The sequence below is a fragment of the Gymnoscopelus braueri genome, assembly GCF_963280865.1.
Source record: "Gymnoscopelus braueri genome assembly, chromosome: 13".
In the NCBI taxonomy this organism is placed as follows: domain Eukaryota; kingdom Metazoa; phylum Chordata; class Actinopteri; order Myctophiformes; family Myctophidae; genus Gymnoscopelus; species Gymnoscopelus braueri.
This window is the reverse complement of record NC_137615.1, coordinates 11519704-11538679: the sequence shown is the minus strand read 5'-3', so window position 1 is coordinate 11538679 and position 18976 is coordinate 11519704. Positions and strand designations below refer to the sequence as shown.

Here is an 18976-nt window from a genome sequence, read left to right as displayed (position 1 = left end):
ATTTGTCACAGTGCTTTTGCACAAACGTGACATTTGTCCTCTTCATTTACTTATCGTAACTCTTAGGAGCAGCAGTGAGCGCTTTAAGTACAACGCGCAGGGAGCAGTTAGGGGTTAAAGGATGACTTCACCCATTTCAACCTATCTTCATATAATTGGCTGACAGTAGAAAGGACTTTCTTGCCAGAAAGGGAAAACCCTTGGAATGCCTGCAACAAACTCCTCAAGAGTCTGGCAGTCTGGCATTTCAACCTCCACCAAGGTCTCTGTGTTCAGGGCCTGTGTTGAAAGCATCCTGCTATATGGTGCTGAGTGAGACATGGACTATGGAGAAGGAATTACAAGATCGGCTTGATGGCACATATACAAGACTCCTCGTGTGTGTTAAAAACATCTCCTGGAAAACACACTCAACCAAACAGCAGATCGATGGTGAACTGCTAGAAGAACAATGGCTTCCATTATAGCATGCTACCTTTCCAGGAACAGAAAGCCTGCAGTTTCTATTAGCTTGGATTCGCCACTGATGATGTCACTGGTAGGCGGGTTTCTGAACCGTCCACAGCCCTCTTCTGTGACACAGACGGGGTGGACAAATATGGGCATTAGTGAGGAGCAATTACATTAAGATGAATGGCTGAAGTCGTCCTCTACGTGTCTGTGTGGTGCTCAGCTCAGGGACACTTTGACACATTGACTGGGGCGGGGAGGAGCGTACCGCACGGTGACCTTCTGATTCCCATTCAGCTATGGCCGCCCCAGATGCCACTCCTCCTAATTAGCCTATCTCCTCTGTAAAACTGACCTTTTGTCCTTATCCTGACATGAGACGGTGGACAAAAAATACAATGTCACCAGCATCGGGCGCCCGCTGGCCTAGCGGTCCAGGCGCATACCGTATACGTTGGTAATCCAGTTTGACAGCACGTTGCGGGTTCGACTCCCCATCCCGACGACCTTTGCTGTGTGTCACCCCCCCATCTCTCTCCCCATTTCCTGTCAGCCTACTATCCTGTCAAATAAAGGCATAAAATATCTTTAAAAATAAAGTGTCACTAGCATGTGCACCGGCACACCATGAGCACGAGCACATACTGTACTGTGCTGAGGACCACATCATCCGCTCCCTTTTCATTGTCTAGATTTGGTGCACGAGCCAACAGGAAAACTGCCCTGGAATGTAACTCGCCAACTACCTGTCAATCAAACGAGCCGTTAACTTTGCAGAGCTAAAAAAAAACAAATATCCATCCATCCATTTATCTTCAACCGCTTATCCGGAGTATGAAACATAAAAACATTTTAAAGAGCGGCTTGCATTGAGAAATACAACTGGTGTGTAAGCCACAATGGCAATGGTGAGAATGGAAAGGTTTCATGAGGTAAGGAATGCACAGTATATTCAACTCTGGGGAATAAATATAGACAGTGCAGCCAGTGCAGTTTCACAGGTCCCGTGGGACTAAGGGGGCCATAATAATAATAAAGAATAAATTATAGTTATAAAAAAAGAGACACTTGAAACTCCTGACAGATGGGTATATACAGTAGTAGTCTTACTGCTGAAGCTTGGTGTACTGCTGGGCCCAGTCCTTCTCCAGTTGTGAGATAATCTTCTCTGAGCTGTCCTCCTCCCTCAAAGTCCACAAGTCCTCTGCCTGCAGAGGAGACCGGTAGCCCCGCACCACCAAACTGACAGAAAAAAACACAACAGTACTCATTAAACCACCGTTTGGAACAGTTTAAAACAAAAACAAATTCGGCTATTGGAAAACAAGTCGCAAAATGTTGGAAAGTGTTGAAAAATCTCTACGGTCAAGTGGAAGAACGCGCGGGTCCTTCACGTGAAAATGTCTGAAAAACCACTTTATTATATAGCGGTATACATTTGATATTAGTGTCAGTATCAGACAATCCTACCTGCTGAACCACCAGAATAAAAACTTGGAGAGGAAAGATGCATCATCCACTGGACATGGGTTCTGACAAGAGAAAGGGCAAAAAAAGTGTTTTGTACCAGTGGAATGAATCAATGACATGGGTCTTCAACAGGGGGTCCGGGACCTCTTGGGGGTCCTCAGAGTAACTAACTTACTTTGGCTGCCAAATCTTTGTGTGATAGGAACTTTTTTTGTTTTTTTTACATTAACCACTTCAATAATAATAATAATGGATTTTATTTATAATGCAAAAAATCTCAAAGTGCTACAATAAGCAGTTGCATAAAAAGAAACATCACACCATTAAAAAACATCTGGGAAACTGAAACAAAAACAATTAAAACATGGGGGCATAAAGCCTAAAGGTAAAACCAGTGTAGCTAAAAACCCACTAAGGTTAGGGTTAGGGTTAGCTACTTGGCCTTTTGGGTTTTGAGGAGGTTAGTGTTTGAAGAGCGGAGGTAAACCTAATAGCATCCCTATTCTGAGAGGAACGTTGGCCGAAAATAGCAGATCTACAAGCTCACAACGCCTCACGCTGCAAGGCGTTGTGAGCTTGTAGATCGGCTATTTTCAGCAAAGAGGTTTGGTGTAGAGGGGAAAAGGAGCAAACCAAGTACAGAGCCAGAGGTCAAGTTTACTTAGTATCTGAAATAAACAAAACACATTTTCAACAAAGTTATCTATGAAATCAATGAAAAGGTTTAATCTGCAACACAATTATATACAATGTAGTGGGGGGTCCCTGCTTCATCACTCTCTCAGCTAAGGGGTCCTTGGCCTGAAAAACGTCAACTCCCTGACCCATAATTCTGATGATTATTCACCTTTTTCTTGACCTTTTCCATTGCCCTTTTCTTTTCTGCTGCTTCATCTCAATATCTATCTGTCCACTTCCTCCCTAGTAGGCTGCAGGTGTAATGCTAATGGCAATCAGTGCGTTGCCAGATTTTGCAAGAGAAACATGCAGCCAGGTCTATAGGAAAACAACCCCAAAAGAACCAACTTTTACCACTTCACATCGGCTATTTGAAAATAGCAGATCTACAAGCTCACAACGCAGCACATAGCGACAAATTGTGAGCTTGTAGACACCTTTAAAAAAACTTTAAAAATAAGGAAACATTTTAACAACACAAATCTTGTATGGGGGTCCCTGGCACAAAATATTTTCAGATGGGGGGTCCGTGGACAAATACATCACACAAATTAATCTTGGCATGAAAGAAAATGGGAACCATGCTGGTTTAATAAACATTAAGAAGCACGCCCAAATAAGCAACTACACTTTAAAAACTAGCCCAAAGTCGCTTATTATTAGCAGACATGGGGCTCCCCACCATAGACATATAAAGGTAGACACCTCCTCTGGCTCTGAAGCGTCGGCACGGCGGGCGCGCTTCCGCTTCCTGGGCAAGGAAGCTTTTGTTCCTGGGGGACAGCTGGAAATTTCCGCGTGCGTCACAGAAGGGGGCGTTCAGTAGGCCAATGAGAGGCAGGTGGGGGCGGGACAACTAGATTCTGACAAGTCCTGGAAAAGACGTGCTGTGATTGGCCAGTGCCCGTTCCCCCCATTTCCGGGGGGGGGGGGGCGGGCACTGGCCAATCACAGCACGTATGGCGGCCACCATACCAAACGGGTCGCTCCAACGAACTGCAGAGGCCAATGAGGTATCTAGGTTTCTATATCTATGCTCCCCACCCCTAGTGGGAATAAGGTAAATAGACAATGTTCAGAAAATAATACAATCATTATTGTGAACACAAGAAGAACCAAAACTCTTTCCTGCGATGGCATCATCATATACAAATGTTTCATTGAGCTAGAGTGTAACATCTAGGATGTGAACCCTGGTCTCCCACATGGAGAGCCAACATGTTATCCACTAGACTAAAGGGAACTTATTGTTACGCAGGGGAGATATTAGGGTTTTGGTCATCAGTGGTCATCAGGCAGAGACTCTGAGCCACTATAATGCTATCGCCATCAATGTATAATGTGTTGCTCAAGACCATAGACCGAGGCGAGGGGCAAACCTTCTGATTTCCAGACTACCTCTCTACCTCTCTAACCAACTGCAGTCGTTTGAGGACTACTGTGCTGTAACAGTTATTCAGTAACTATGGTCAGTCACCATTAAAGGAGCAGTGTGGCATACTGTAGCCTCCTGACCTCAATCTGAACACACCCTAGCAAATCCCTCACCAGCTCATTGATGCTCTCAGAGCGGTGATCATCTTTCCATTATGTGAAAGCTTTCACAAAGACTACCTTAAGAGGGAAAAGAGGTCAGAAGCTAAGTGAATTATGATATCCTGATTATGTCATAATTGCTTAAAGGTATCATGACATTCATTTTCACTTTTTTTATTTTCAATGTTTTATTTGGGGTTTTATGACCTCAATTACACCCAAAAAAACTGAACTTAGAACATTCAGTGGATTTTCTGTGGTCTGGGGTTTTCTGAATAATTAGGCTGAAAAGTAATCTGAGCTTGGCCCTTCGACAGTGAGGTCACAGTCGATTAATCCCGCCCACTCTCCTCCTCGCCCCTCCCCTCCCCTATCCTTTCCTTTGGGGGGGGTGGAGCAGAGGCGATGATTGACAGGCAAAATCCCTCACCAGCGACACCCGCAGGCAAAGATTTCTTTTTTCATTGCAGTTGAAAAGGCTTTAGAAATGTGAGAGAAAAACACCTGCCATGGATCACTGGAATGGAATTTTCACTTAAAACTTTTTGTACACTTTTGAAGGACCAGGACAAAGACTTTGAATGTGGTGTAAAAGTGAATGTCATTAAACCTTTAACTGTAGGCTACTCTTAAATTTTTGCATTTTCAAAAATAGTTGAATACAAAGGGAAAGTTGAACTAGAATGTACTGTACTCTGTAAATCACAAGCACATAAAAAAGCTTCTCATTAACTTATAATAACTGTAAAAATAACTGAAAGTTACTTTCCGTCCCTGCTTGCCAAGTGCATAAAACACAGATGCATAATCAGTGGTGGAAAAAAGTGCTCACGTTTTGTTCTTAAGTAAAATAATTTAAAAAAAAAACAATAATAGTGAAAATAGCAGATCTACAGTATAAGCTCACAACGTGTCGCACATCTATTTTCACTTTATTTGAAATAGGGCTTAAAGCGGCACTATGTAACTTATTTTTTTATGAATAAAATGGAATTATGTCCAATCTGTATGGTAGAGTATGTTAATACAATATAACCTATGCAATTGGGTTGATTGTATTTTGTCTCCCTGCTATTCTATTGTGACATTTAGATGGTGCCAAAGGTCATGTCTCACCGAGACACAGGATCTGACACGAATTTTGACCTGATGGTCAAGATTAAATTTATCCCCTGAGCAGGCAGGCTCTATTAGCTCATTGGTAAAAAATGCAGCACTTGCGCAGGAAACCGGGTTCAAATCAGGGGTATATGAGGAAAGTTACAGTGTACTTTTCCCTTTCCAAAGTACAATATTTGTCTTTGAAACATAATTTAATCATAAGTATCCACAAATACCAATAAGTAAAGTAAAAAACATAGTACAGTACTCAAGTAAATGTACTTCATAGTGTCCACAACTGGCGACGACATATGAATTAAGCATAACCGGTTGCGTTGAAACTTTGAAAGATTACGCCCCCTGCATGTGCAACTATACTGTACCTTGACGTAAGCCCGTTTGGCTGCGATGGGCCTCCGGTCAGAGAAGCAGCTGAGGACGAGCTGCGCGAGCTGGAGGGAGAAGTAGACGAAGAATGCCACGAAGCGCATGGCGTCCGTGGAAAACCCCTAGAAGAAACACATGACACGCATAAAACAGCTTTAAAGACCACATGTCACTGTTTGCACTTAGCAGGCTTAGGCCAATGAGACCAGAAAACGGACAGCTTCGCCAGAGAAAACAGGACATTAAAAGAGAACTGAATGTTGTTTTTCAACACAATTTCCACCCGAAAACGCTACGATGGAGGTTTTGGCCGAAAGTTCAAAACTGCTGCTTTAATCATGATGTAATATCTAAATAGGACTTTAAGTCTGCAGCCAGCACCTAAAATTGGACCAAAATGATGGAGAGTCATGGAACCTCAATCAAAATTACCCCTAACCAGCACTTCTGTGAAAAATAAAATGACGGGGGAAACACCACTTTCTACCGTATGACGCATTTATTATGAAGATTCAGCTACTTAAAGATTTTTTTCTACTCCCGGCGGTGATGGAGCAAAGCATGTGTTTTAGTTCCCGAATAGGTAAAGAGAACAGTAATCATACTTGGACCAAATAGTATTTGAAGGCAATCTTTCTGCCATTTCTTTGAGCCCACTTAGGTGCCAGATGGGTGGGGGATGTCACATGAGACAATGTAATTTGTGGCAGAAAGGGCAGACAGCCACAGGCCAAGTATTCAAGCACAAAATGATTATACTTTTTTTGTGAGCCACAACGTGAGTTGCGTCTGTCCCAGTGAGGTCACTTATCATCACAGCACCTTCCCAAACGGTGTGCCGAGGCACGCTGGTGTGTGCCTCAGCCGCCCGTGAGACAAGTCCAGGTGTTTCTTGGGGATTTTGTGACGACCACACATTATCCCATTTAGACCCAGTGGTGGAAAAAGTACTCAAATTCTTTACTTAAGTAAAAGTACCAATACTGCAATATAAAAATACTCTAAGTAAAAGTCCAAAATCCTAAATTTACTTGAGTAAAAGTACAGAAGTATTGGCATCAAAATGTACTTAAAATACCAAAAGTAAAAGTACTAACATATTTGAAAATAGCAGATCTACAAGCTCACAACGCGTCGCGTTGTGAGCTTGTAGATCGGTTATTTTCAAATAGCCTAGGTATAAAATAGGGCTAAAGTGGTTAATGTATGTTTTATAATGTAATCATTTATATCTGAAAAGTAACTAGTAACTAAAGTTTTCAAATAATTGTAGTGGAGTAAAAGTACAATATTTGATTCTGAGATGTAGTGGAGTAGAAGTAAAAGTATTGGAAATTGGAAATACTCAAGTAAAGTACAAATACCTAAACCTTTTAGTTAAGTACAGTACTTAAGTAAATGTACTTACAGTAGTTACTTTCCACCACTGTTTAGACCTGAGGCCGATTCTAAAAATGTCTTCTAATTCCTAACAGTTTTCTGAAAAACGTATGTTGCTATACAGTATCAGTGGTTCTCAAACTTTTTCCTGTCAAGGACCCCCATGATTATATGGATTTGGCTGCCGACCCCCCATCTCAACATATTTTGTTCCAGGGACCCCCAGAAGCAAAGATTTGAGTAAAAAAAAATCGCTTTAAAAATGTATTATATATTCAAAGATTTGCACACATTTTCACGATTCAAAGAAAATGCTGATCTACAGCTTCTATATCTGCTATAAAATAATGGTTAAGTATAAAACAATGGTTAAAGTTGTTCAAATCTAAAATAGGTTATTGTCACATCACAGGTTTAAAGAAATGGGTGAAATTATTTTTCGTACTAGTTCCCATCATTTAGTTTCAGGAAAGGGAAGAAGAACAGAGATAGATAGAAAGAACAAGGAAAACAGGCCGAATACTCAAATAGTCCTTTTTAAAAGGTATTTTGTGCACATTCATTTCCCAAAAAAGAGGCAAATTCCATAGCCTGAAAAAACATATTTTAACCACTTTGAACCTGGTGTCCATATTTTGGGTATGGCATTATAGTCCATAGGCATGGCATTAGGTATCACGTAATCTATATTTGAAATAGGGCTTAAGTGGTTAATTCACAATGCACTTTTCCCCTTCCTATAGTGGAGTCAAAAGTACAACATTTTTCTTGCTGTGAATACAGGTGTGCCTTGAGATTTTGACTTATCCATTGCTGTGCCTTGGACACAAACACATCTGAAAATCACAGACTTATCTGATATGTTTTGACGTATTTGTTCAGCTTTCAAATAAACAGGCGCGTGATGAACTCGATGACACACAGGCACACCGCTGCGTTGACATAATGTCGCGTTGACACTTTTCTTTTCCTCTTCATTTCTTAGCAGTTTTCCCTCACAGACACTAATTATACGCTTGACAGACAGTAATTGTCTCATACTGTAGATTACTGATGCTGCTTTGTGGAGGGTCTGGGTGTGGGAGTTGAAATACACAGTAACAATGTGGCTTGACGCTTCATTTTTTACCCACACTACTGGTGATAGATTGTTTATGTACACGTGTATATACATCAGGGTTTCTCAAAGTGGGTGCTGTGACGCAAGTCAAGGGGGGTGACACAGAATACTTTGATAATAGGAATTGATCAATATCACTTCACGTTAACCACTTAGACCCTCTATAGTTAATAAAAAAGGACTTGAGTTGCACTGTACTTGGTGTGTTCTTTTTTATCTATACCAATATCTTTACCAAAAAATAGCTGATCCACAAGCTTGTAGATCTGCTATTTTTGGCAAAATGTTCCCCCAGAACAGGGATGCTAGGTTTCAAAAAGTTAAATGGATATTCTCTCAAGTTTTCCTCATACTGTATCTTAGGAGGAAAGATGTACATATTTACGTACCGTAATATAACATTAATAAGGTGCTACATATAAAGTAACAATGTAAATCAGGGGTGCCGTGGATGAAAAGGTTATTTACAGGGGGTGCACTGAGCCAAAAACAATTGAGAACCACTGGTATACATCCATGAACCTATATACGTTTATGTAAATCTATATTCATATTTTTAATAGCTCAAACAACATGCAAATCCTGTGGCGGTCCAAGAGTGATCGAGGAGGACCAAGCAAGACCGTAAATGTCCTGCTGTTTTTTGGATACCTTATACCTAATCCCTTCACATTACTAACTGCATCATTCTGAATGCAATGCCTGGTGACACAGGCAGTGCACTCAGAGTGTACAAATGGAACCAAATGGATCCGTAAGAGTCTTGTACAACACTCTTGGAGTTTCAACCAAGCCCCCAGAGTTGCTGAGAAACATTGAAGCCGCCACCCCAGTGGCCAAAGCTGGAACTGCAGGTGGGGAGAAATACATGCACGAGCAAAACATACTGAGAGATATTTATATATATAAATATAAATATGTAAACATATTATACATAAATACATATGCATTTACATATAAATATGCATCTCGAGTGTATTTAATAAATATCTCACGTTCATTCCTTGGCAACCGGGCTGCCGTAGGACGCAAAATGGACACTAGTGCGCATGCTCATAACTCTATGGTGTGTCCAAAAACGACTCAATAATTCTACTTCCGGCAGGCTTCCGGGTGCTTCAAAACGCCACTGAGCCAGCACTGAGCATATTCATTGAAATGATAGCAGGGGGCGGGGCAATAGTTATATTATACCTCTATGGTTTCAACACTCTTGGAGTTACAACATTTGAAGTTACAAATGTTCAACAGTATGAAGAGGACAGGATTTGTTAAGAGAGCAACAGTTTTACCACTAATGTTATTACCCGTTACACTGTGAGAAAACTTATGCTCTATGTAAAAGTATACATATGACCTGCCTAAAGATCTCAGCCAAGCATGCTAAATCAGAGCCATTTTTCTTTGTTGCTAGATTTGGTGAGTGTTGATGCCGCAGACAGGTCTCCATGCAACAAAGATAATTTCCTCCTGATTTGTCTGTCTGAAAAAGTCAATTTGAATGTCAGAATGTTCAGAACACATGTTGCTTGTGAAGAATGGGTTCAATACTTAGACTTGTTTTGCCCTGTAGTCTATATATACTCTAAGTCTTAGAGTATATATAGACTACAGGGCAAAACAATCGGTCATCATCATAATCTGTCACTGGTGGTCACTCACTGCTCCATCGGAATTAAGAGACTGGTGTCCTAAACTCATGTGCCACAGATACAGGAAATCAAATCGAATATGTTTGGGAGTCTTGGTTTCTCCCACAATCTTTAGAGACACTTATAACCAGGTCGCTCCACCCAAATGATTCAAACATACTGTAAGACTGAAATGAGTAAAATATCATGTTTTTTAACCTCTCTTTTTAAAACATTTCTCAAACTGCAAAGGTTTGGGATTAACCCCTAGTTTATTCTGTTTTAGAGATCCCAGGTATTTCGTTTTTAGTCCTGCTGAAATATCCTTCCTTCTATAGCGCTTGCTTCCCACTCCTGGCTGCTGCCATCAAACCGTTATCTCATAATGTCGCATTGTTTTGATGCAGGTTCCCTCTTTCATTCATGACTTTGAAAAGAGAAGGAATACACGGATAAACAACACAGTAAATCCAACCAACACCGAATCAAATTACTGCCCACAGTGCGCTAGAAACTCTGCACCGTTCTTGTGATTCATAAAAAAAAAAACAATAACAATGAAGGGAGCGCTGAGAACGATAGAAGATAAACAAGTCTGAACCGCAACATCCCACTCAAACCCACAGGGTTTTTAGTGCTCAGGAAGGGCAGGGCGCAAATACAGGAGAATGTTTATTCACCATAAGAAAGAATAAGGCAATAACAGACCAATGGGAAATGTACAGTGGTTCTCAAGCATTTTTCATGTCAAGGACCGCCAAATTGATATGTACTGATATGAGATTACCCCCCCCCATCTGAAAATATTTTGTGCCAGGGAGCCCCATAAGAGAAGATTTGTGCCGTTAAAAAAAAAGAAATTTATCCAAATTTTGACAATAGAATATAGAATTATTTGACTATTTTTCGAATTGTCAAAGTATGAAATATAGAGTTAAAGTGGTTGAACCTAACTTTTGATGCTATATTAACCATTTCTGCCGGGGAACCCCTGAACCCCCAAGGACCGATTGGAGGTTCCCGGACCTCACTTTTTGAGAACCATTGGTGTACAATACAGTAAAATCCTTCTGGACTGTCAATTTAACAAATTCTAACATAGAAATGCACTCTGTATTTTACTTCAGGTTTTAATTTATCTTTTGTATCTCTGAGAGGGTACAAATGGAGCCAAATGGAGCATGAAAGCGAGAGACGGAGAGAAACTGAGAAAAGAAAAGAGATGTCGACAGCATTATTTCATCTGTTTGCACATCCTTATCCAGGGAATTCCCTGTGGAGCCGCAGGAGTTTCCGGAGTACCACAGAGCCACAGGTTTCCTCTCCTTTCCTCCTCTCCTCTCCACCTCTCCTCTCCTCCTTAACTCCTCCTCTCCTCATCTCTCCGTGTCCAACTCAAGCATCCTGGCCGACCCCACAGCAAATACATATAATTTTGGGGGTCCTTGAGAACCACTGATATAGAAACAGAACGTTTTTTTCAAAAAAAAAAGTAGTATTTAGAAGACATTTGTAGAATGCCCAGAAGCAAAGATTTGGGTTACGAATGTTTGCTTTAAATATATATATATATATATATATATATATATATATATATATATATATATATATATATATATATATTCGAAGATTTGAATGAGCTATGAGCTTGTAGAACTGCTATTTTTGAATAGCCAAAGAAATCTAAAAAAACACAGATGCGTTCCCGGTCTTAATGGGTTAATATAACTCAAGAGAGTGTGCAAATAAAACCAAAAAAAAGAGCATTTTCTTACCACTTAATCTCTATATACTTCTGTATGACAAATTGTAAAAATAGCAAATCTACACTGAAGATGCCCCCCAAAAAAGAAAAACGTAACAAATAAGGGAAAAAAACATGTGTTGGTACTACATTTTCAACACATGGTTTCTGCACATATTATCATTGTGCTTTATTTGAACACACACACACACACGCACACGCACACACACGCACACACACACACACACACACACACACACACACACACACACACACACACACATGCAATTTTCTTTCTTGATTGTGTTGTGCTGTAGTTGCTAACTTGCTACTCCTGCTATAGAAACCTTTCAAGAGGCTTCTTATCTTAGTTTTTATTATTGTTATTTCTATGGTGATGTTGCACAGTATTTTGCAGATCTCACCAGTGTTGCCATGTCTGCTTATTATAAGCGACTTCAGGCTTGTAAAGTGGCATGTAAATATTGGTATATGCAGGTTGCGTTTTTTTTGGGCTTGTTTCTAAAGTGTAGTTGCTTATTTGGGCTTGCTTCCAAATTTTGTAATTATTATATATATAAAAATAAGTGGTTCTCAAATATTTTCATGTTATGGACCCCCAAATTAATATGTATTTGTCCCTAACCCCCACCTGGAAAAGTTTTGTGCCAGGGATCCCTGTACCAGATTTGTGTTGTTAGAATGTTTCAAAAATCGTCCAAATATTCCACTTTTTATAGCAGATCCACAAGCTCACAACACGTCGCATCACGACGTGTTGTGAGCTTGTAGATCGGCTACTTTCAAATAGCCGATGCATATAGGTTTAAAGGTTTAAAAATAAACTGATAAATAGAATGTCATCTTTTATTTTTATCATTTGTATGTTTGGAGTGTTATCAAAGAATTGTCTCGTCATTATAGATACAGTTCATATAGTTCATTATCTTATTTGAGTTTTCCAATAGTGTAACTCTGTGTCAGTATGACCTTAAACCTAAACTGTGTTTATCAACATGAGATGAGATCATATTATTGCAGCCTTACGTTTTCCAGGTGCCTGGTACGGAAAGATCACAGGGCCCCTTTATCTGATGTACCAAGCTCTCTCTCCCTCCCTTGAGGGGAGTGACTTACTGACTGTATGTAAACTGTTGCTTTACTCTGTATGTCTCAAATGCATTCTCTGAATAAACTAATGTATTGAACTCCGTATTCTGTCCTCAGATTTGGTTCTGCGTCACAGTAACTTTAACTGAGTATTTCAGACTCAAGATTTTCCTAGCTATCATAAACCTTCTTGTTTGTTGAGCTGTTCCTTATCTGTGGCCTTTACACACACACACACACACACACACACACACACACACACACACACACACACACACACACACACACACACACACACACACACACACACACACACACACACACACACACACACACACACACACACACACACACACACACACACACACACACACACACACACACACACTCCCTCTCCGCTTTCCTTCCCAGGGGCGAGCACGAGCAGAATCCCCCCCTCCTGGGTTTCTGAGGCTCCATCCAAGATGCATTCGTCGAGTGTGTTTGTCACTTTGTTTTGCAGCGCGCTTCAACCTTTAACCAACATTGGTCCAAACTGGCCCAGCTAAGCGTGACTACCACAGCATCACCGCAGAATTCCCAACCTCAGTGTGTTACAGACTTCTGGGAGGTGGAGGGAGCCGCGCAAACACATACACACACACACACACACACACACACATGTGCGCACGTGTGCACACAAACACACACACACAGAACTCTGGGTGGAGGCCGTATGACTTCACTTCTTCTCGACCTTCATACCTGGGTTTTTGTTTCCCATGGGGCACAGCTGTGAACCAACCAACACTTTGGTCAAACTAACACTTTCCATATAGCTAGGACTCACACAGCTTCCTAGAAGTGTAGCCGCAGAAATCCTCAATGTTAATCAAACTCTGAGAGGGTAAAATGTGTAACCCTTTTGGTTCCCTTACGCCGGGATCCATTTGGTTCCATTTGGCTTGTATACTATCTACTATCGTTACATTATGGATAAATGAACACATGTGCACCCACGCGCGCGCACAGCCGCCCGCACGCCCGCCCGCACGCACGCACGCGAGGAGAGGAGAGGAGAGGAGAGGAGAGGAGAGGAGAGGAGAGGAGAGGAGAGTCTCCAAATCCACACAGTAAAATATAGGCCATTATAAATATAGACTGCCATCACATACAGTAAACATGAACCGATGTTTACTTAGTTCAGCCACATTTTGGTCCCACTTTTTAAACATTCCGTCCATCCACAACTGGCCTAGCTGACCTGTGTGTGTGTGTGTGTGTGTGTGTGTGTGTGTGTGTGTGTGTGTGTGTGTGTGTGTGTGTGTGTGTGTGTGTGTGTGTGTGTGTGTGTGTGTGTGTGTGTGTGTGCTTGCGTGTGCTTGCGTGTGCATGACATGTTTAGTCGCGTGTGTGTGTGTGTTTATATATGTATGTCATGACTGTGTATTTAACTTGAAGACTCAGCTTGACTATTTAGTTTATTTAATATTTTATGATTACTTGTATGCTTCTAAATGCTTTGATTCTTTGGCAAGACTTGTCATGCCAACAAGGCACACTGAGTATACTGAACATCTAAAGCAGTAGTTCTCAAAGTGGGGTCCAGGGACCACCAGGGGTCTTTGAGCGGGTTCCAGGGGGTCCCCAGCTCACAGTATGTCACATTGTGACACCTTGTGCTATTTCTGGGGAAATACATAATAATAATAATAATAATAATAATAACAATAATAATAATAAACAATTTGACCAACCTTTTCTTATGGGGTTCCTGGCAAAAGAAAATCTATAATGTGGGGGTCCTTAACATGAAAATGTTTGAGAACCACATATATACAGCATAAGTGATGTCACTACATTGTTTATTTTATCTAAAATTACTCTATTAATACAAGCTGTGCATTTCAAACTTGAATTTTTGTGTGAAGAGGTTTTTTTTTTTTACCGATACAGTGAGTTTTAGCTCACTTTTAGAAAGCATCTGTGTCATTTTAAGATTTCTTTGGCTATTCAAAAATAGCAGATATACAAACTCTCTTGTAGATCTGCAAAAAAATATATATATTTTAAAATATTGTGTTCCAGGGATCTCCAGAAGGAAAGATTTTAGTTAAAAACATATGTTTAAAGATCTGCAAAACTTTTCACGATTTTTCACGAAATAGCAAATCTACAAGCTCGTAGCGCGGCACTCGGTGCCGGGCTATGAGCTTGTAGATCTGCTATGTTTGAATAGCCAAAGTACAAAAATAATGGTTATAGCTAAAAATTTAAAATGACACAGCATGCGTTCCCGGATTGAATGGGTCAAAGAATATATGGACAAAACACAAACAAAAATGTCATGATTAGTCGTCTATTCTGGAAGCCATGCTGTGTGCAGCATGTGCATGCATTCTGGAGGCACTGTAATTGCTTATTGCTTAAAAAGAATGTGTCTGACTCTGAGCCCACGCGCTTATGTTGCTGTTAGAAAAAAAACACGACAACAAAAATCACTTTTGCCACCGTCATCACCCGAAAACCAAAGCCTAGAATAACCGTGCTGCTATACGAAGGCACATACTCACACGTACGGCGGAGATTAAACATAGCTCAGACTCCCTGCGAAGGTGACATGACAATCATACATAGTCGTTTAACCGTCACATTCCACAGCTGCTTATTTTTGCGTGGAGCAACCCAGACGGTGATTGCCGTGTGTGTGAGTGAGCGATAATGTGAGAGAGGGATCGACACCCCGTGGAGGCAGGAATGTGAACGCGCCATCAGTTGAGGCTGCATTCCATGGTCAAAAAAAGATGTATATACACATACTGTACAGGCCCCGCGTCGGGCAGACAAATGTGCGACTTTATAATTATTTTTCGCTACGGGAGCTACTAGACTGTCTCTGTCTCGGGAAATTAAAGCTTTTGGGGTTTTTGTGTCTGAATGAAGTTGATGACTGCTTTCTCTTTCTTTCTCTGATGAAGAGGAGTACAGTATGTTAAGTATATTGATTTTCTTTGAATGATCGGTCAGTCTGAAAAAGAGCAATTTACCCCATGGACTGGCGATGGATAATTCAATAGTTTAACCACTAAACCCCCAGCATCGGTATTGTGGGGAAAGCCGATCAACAAGCTCACTTGTGTCGCATTGTGAGCTTCTTGATCTGCTATTTTCAGCGAAACTTTCCCCACAATAACAGAAAACAGAAAATACACTAGTATTGAGCCCTGAGGGACTCCGGTTACCCATATGGGGTTTAAGTGGTAAAGCATTCAAACTTTTTTTTTTCTTCTAGTAATGTGTTGAAAAGCATCCGCTGCCTCCTACCTCTTCAATGATCTGCTGGATATTGGCCCTGAGGGGAACAATGGAACACACCACGGCCAGGGTCCAGAACAGGAAGAGAAGGATGGAGGAACGACATCCCTTCACCCTCTCCAGGTGGATCACACACACCGCCAGGATCTGAGGAGAGGAATAAGTAAGTAAAATCACATCAGAGTCACAAAGTAAGTGCTTCACAACAATAAAAGTAAAACATGTCAATAATAAAATAAGAAGACAAGAAATCAATACAGGATCATGTTACAACACAAAATCTGTAATCATAAAGGGCTATGTAAAGTCCTGTTTGAATAGGTGAGGAGAGGAGAGGAGAGGAGAGGAGAGGAGAGGAGAGGAGAGGAGAGGAGAGGAGAGGAGAGGAGAGGAGAGGAGAGGAGAGGAGAGGAGAGGAGAGGAAGTAAAATGTATTTGTAAAGCACCTTTCACAGACATCAGAGTCACAAAGTAAGTTCTTCACAACAATAAAAGTAAAACATGTCAATAATAAAATAAGAAGACAAGAAATCAATACAGGATCATGTTACAACACGAAATCTGTAATCATAAAGGGCTATGTAAAGTCCGGTTTGAATAGGTGAGGAGAGGAGAGGAGAGGAGAAGAGAAGAGAAGAGAAGAGAAGAGAAGAGAAGAGAAGAGAAGAGAAGAGAAGAGAAGAGAAGAGAAGAGAAGAGAAGAGAAGAGAAGAGAAGAGAAGAGAAGAGAAGAGAAGAGAAGAGAAGAGAAGAGAAGAGAAGAGAAGAGAAGAGAAGAGAAGAGAAGAGAAGAGAAGAGAAGAGAAGAGAAGGAGAGGAGAGGAGAGGAGAGGAGAGGAGAGGAGAGGAGGGGGGAGGGGAGAGGAGAGGAGAGGAGAGGAGAGGAGTTTGTCTATTTCAGGATGATTGCTGAGGTGGCTTATCTGGTCAGGGTCATGTACATTTCGTTGAGCTATCTTGTCACTGAGCGAGCCTTAAAAAGCCATGTAAGTGCCATTGGGGTACACTGTGGTGTCTGCACCCAACCACAGCTCGGGGGCATTTCACAGTCTCTGGTGTTTATATTTTTGTGGGTGCTAGACAGACATACTGCAGGCCAACATGTATGTGTTGTGGACACGTTTTTTTTTGGGTTCTTTCTTTTAGCTGCAAGCCATGCAATACAACCCATGTTTATGACATGGCGAGTGAGCGGATCAGAATGCAGGCTGTGTAGTTTTAACACCACATGAGTTGGCATTCTGTATGAGTGTGTTAAACCCGAAAGAATATGTCTGGTTCTTAATTACGATTTTGGCTGCCATCTGTATTGTCTACAAGAAGTGAAAGCAAGGCCCACATTCATACATCCTTCATGCACTGGGCAGCGGACTTTGGGCTCATTATAGTCATTCGAAATGGGTCTAATTTCACACGAAGGCGTTCAGTGCCGCCATCGGTGGTGCAGGTGAACGTACCATGGTGAGGCTGCGTATGACAGGGTGAACGTATCATGGTGAGGCTGCGTATGACAGGGTGAACGTACCATGGTGAGGCTGCGTATGACAGGGCTGAGCAGGAACACCATGTGCTTATGGATCTCCTCGGTTCTCTTCAAAAGCAGGTACAACACCTCCAGCAGGCCAAAGGATGCCAGGCATAGTCCCAGGAGCTACGGAGAGAAGACATCACATCACACTCTAACCACTCCAGTCTATTTTGGGCTTTGTCGATCAACGGCGTTGCAAGGAAAAATATCGTCTTCTTTTTTTTAATTCAAAACTTTGCTAATTTTTTATTTTGACCTATAATGACATGCCCAAAACAGTGACAGAGGCCTTAAGTGTTTTAATGTTCTCCCAGTATCCCGGTGGGTTTCCTCCCACATCAAAAGATGCACATGTTTTTTGTTAGGTACTCTTGTTGAGCAAGGCCCAAGAACTGTTGCTGTTCCACTGCTAAAACGTTGGAACTGGACAAATGAAGTAAATGAAGCTGGATGTACACAGTACTGCAGAACAAACTCAATGACACAAGCAAAATAATATCAGCATTAGACAGAATACAGACTAACACAATGTGATGTTAACACAGTCACTCCCTGCTGTAAACATTAACTGATGACATGTTGAGGAATTGGATGCAAAGGGGAATATCAATCAATCAATCAGATTAATTTGTGTAGACTCAGGGGTCCATTAAAAACAAACAACATAAAACACTATACATATAACACCTACAGAAAGAACACCCCTATACCATAAACACATCAGCTTTTACAAGAGACAATCATACCAGTGTTTCCAGAAAGTAGACCGATATCTTGTAACACTGAGGCTGGGGTTAGACAGCAGCATAATAATAGAATTCTGAGACTCGTTCAGTTGACACATAAAGTTGTACATCAGGTTTCTCAATAGGGCATGAAAAGTGTTGACTCCCACATTGCAGAACAACTCACTTGCACTGATAGTATACGCATGCAATCATTATAAGCAACCTGAAGCTTATACAGGCTTGCCTTCCTGAACTTAAAATAATAAATAAGAGCTTGTCAATAATGTCAGCCTGAGGAGAGAGGCTGACACCCAGGATAGAGAACATGTGTTTCTTCTTTTTTTTTTCTTGCTCGCTTGATGATGGTCATTTAAAACACGGTATCAAGGGGAAGGTGCTGCGTCACATGGATAACCTTCATGGCCTTAGCTCTGTACCAAACGGGTCATTTGTTTATTTTAATGCCGCTGCCAAATACAAATTAGTTTTACTATATTTGTGAGCACCCTCCATTGACTGCATATATTCTCTGATCCCTTAAGGCCTAACCTTATGTGCCTAGCCCATACCCTTACATTAGCCTAATCCTAATTCTAACCCCAACGCTAACACTTAACCACTTGAACCCTACAGCGTCCCTATTCTTGGGCGAACATTCAGCGAAGATAGCAGATCTACAAGCTCACAGCGTGTCACAAAACAGCGTGTTGTGAGCTTGTAGATGGGCTATTTTCAGGCAAGGATATTTAGCGTAGAGTGAAAACAGGACAGGCCTGAGAGCCCTGGGGGACTCTGGTCGACGTAATTATAGGGTTTTAA

The 18976-nt window shown here is 41.2% G+C and overlaps 1 protein-coding gene across 1 annotated transcript in view; it reads right to left on the bottom strand.

Moving 5' to 3' along the window:
- The window catches only part of LOC308098492 (multidrug resistance-associated protein 1-like), a 59528-nt gene that overhangs the window by 31642 nt on the left and 8910 nt on the right, over nt 1-18976 (bottom strand). The window contains exons 3-7 of the mRNA XM_080446873.1: nt 17427-17552; nt 15911-16048; nt 5619-5744; nt 1921-1982; nt 1561-1692 (exon numbers count right to left, since the gene is read on the bottom strand). Coding sequence (XP_080302999.1) covers nt 1561-1692; nt 1921-1982; nt 5619-5744; nt 15911-16048; nt 17427-17552 — 584 coding nt within the window. The remainder of the gene's footprint in view (nt 1-1560; nt 1693-1920; nt 1983-5618; nt 5745-15910; nt 16049-17426; nt 17553-18976) is intronic.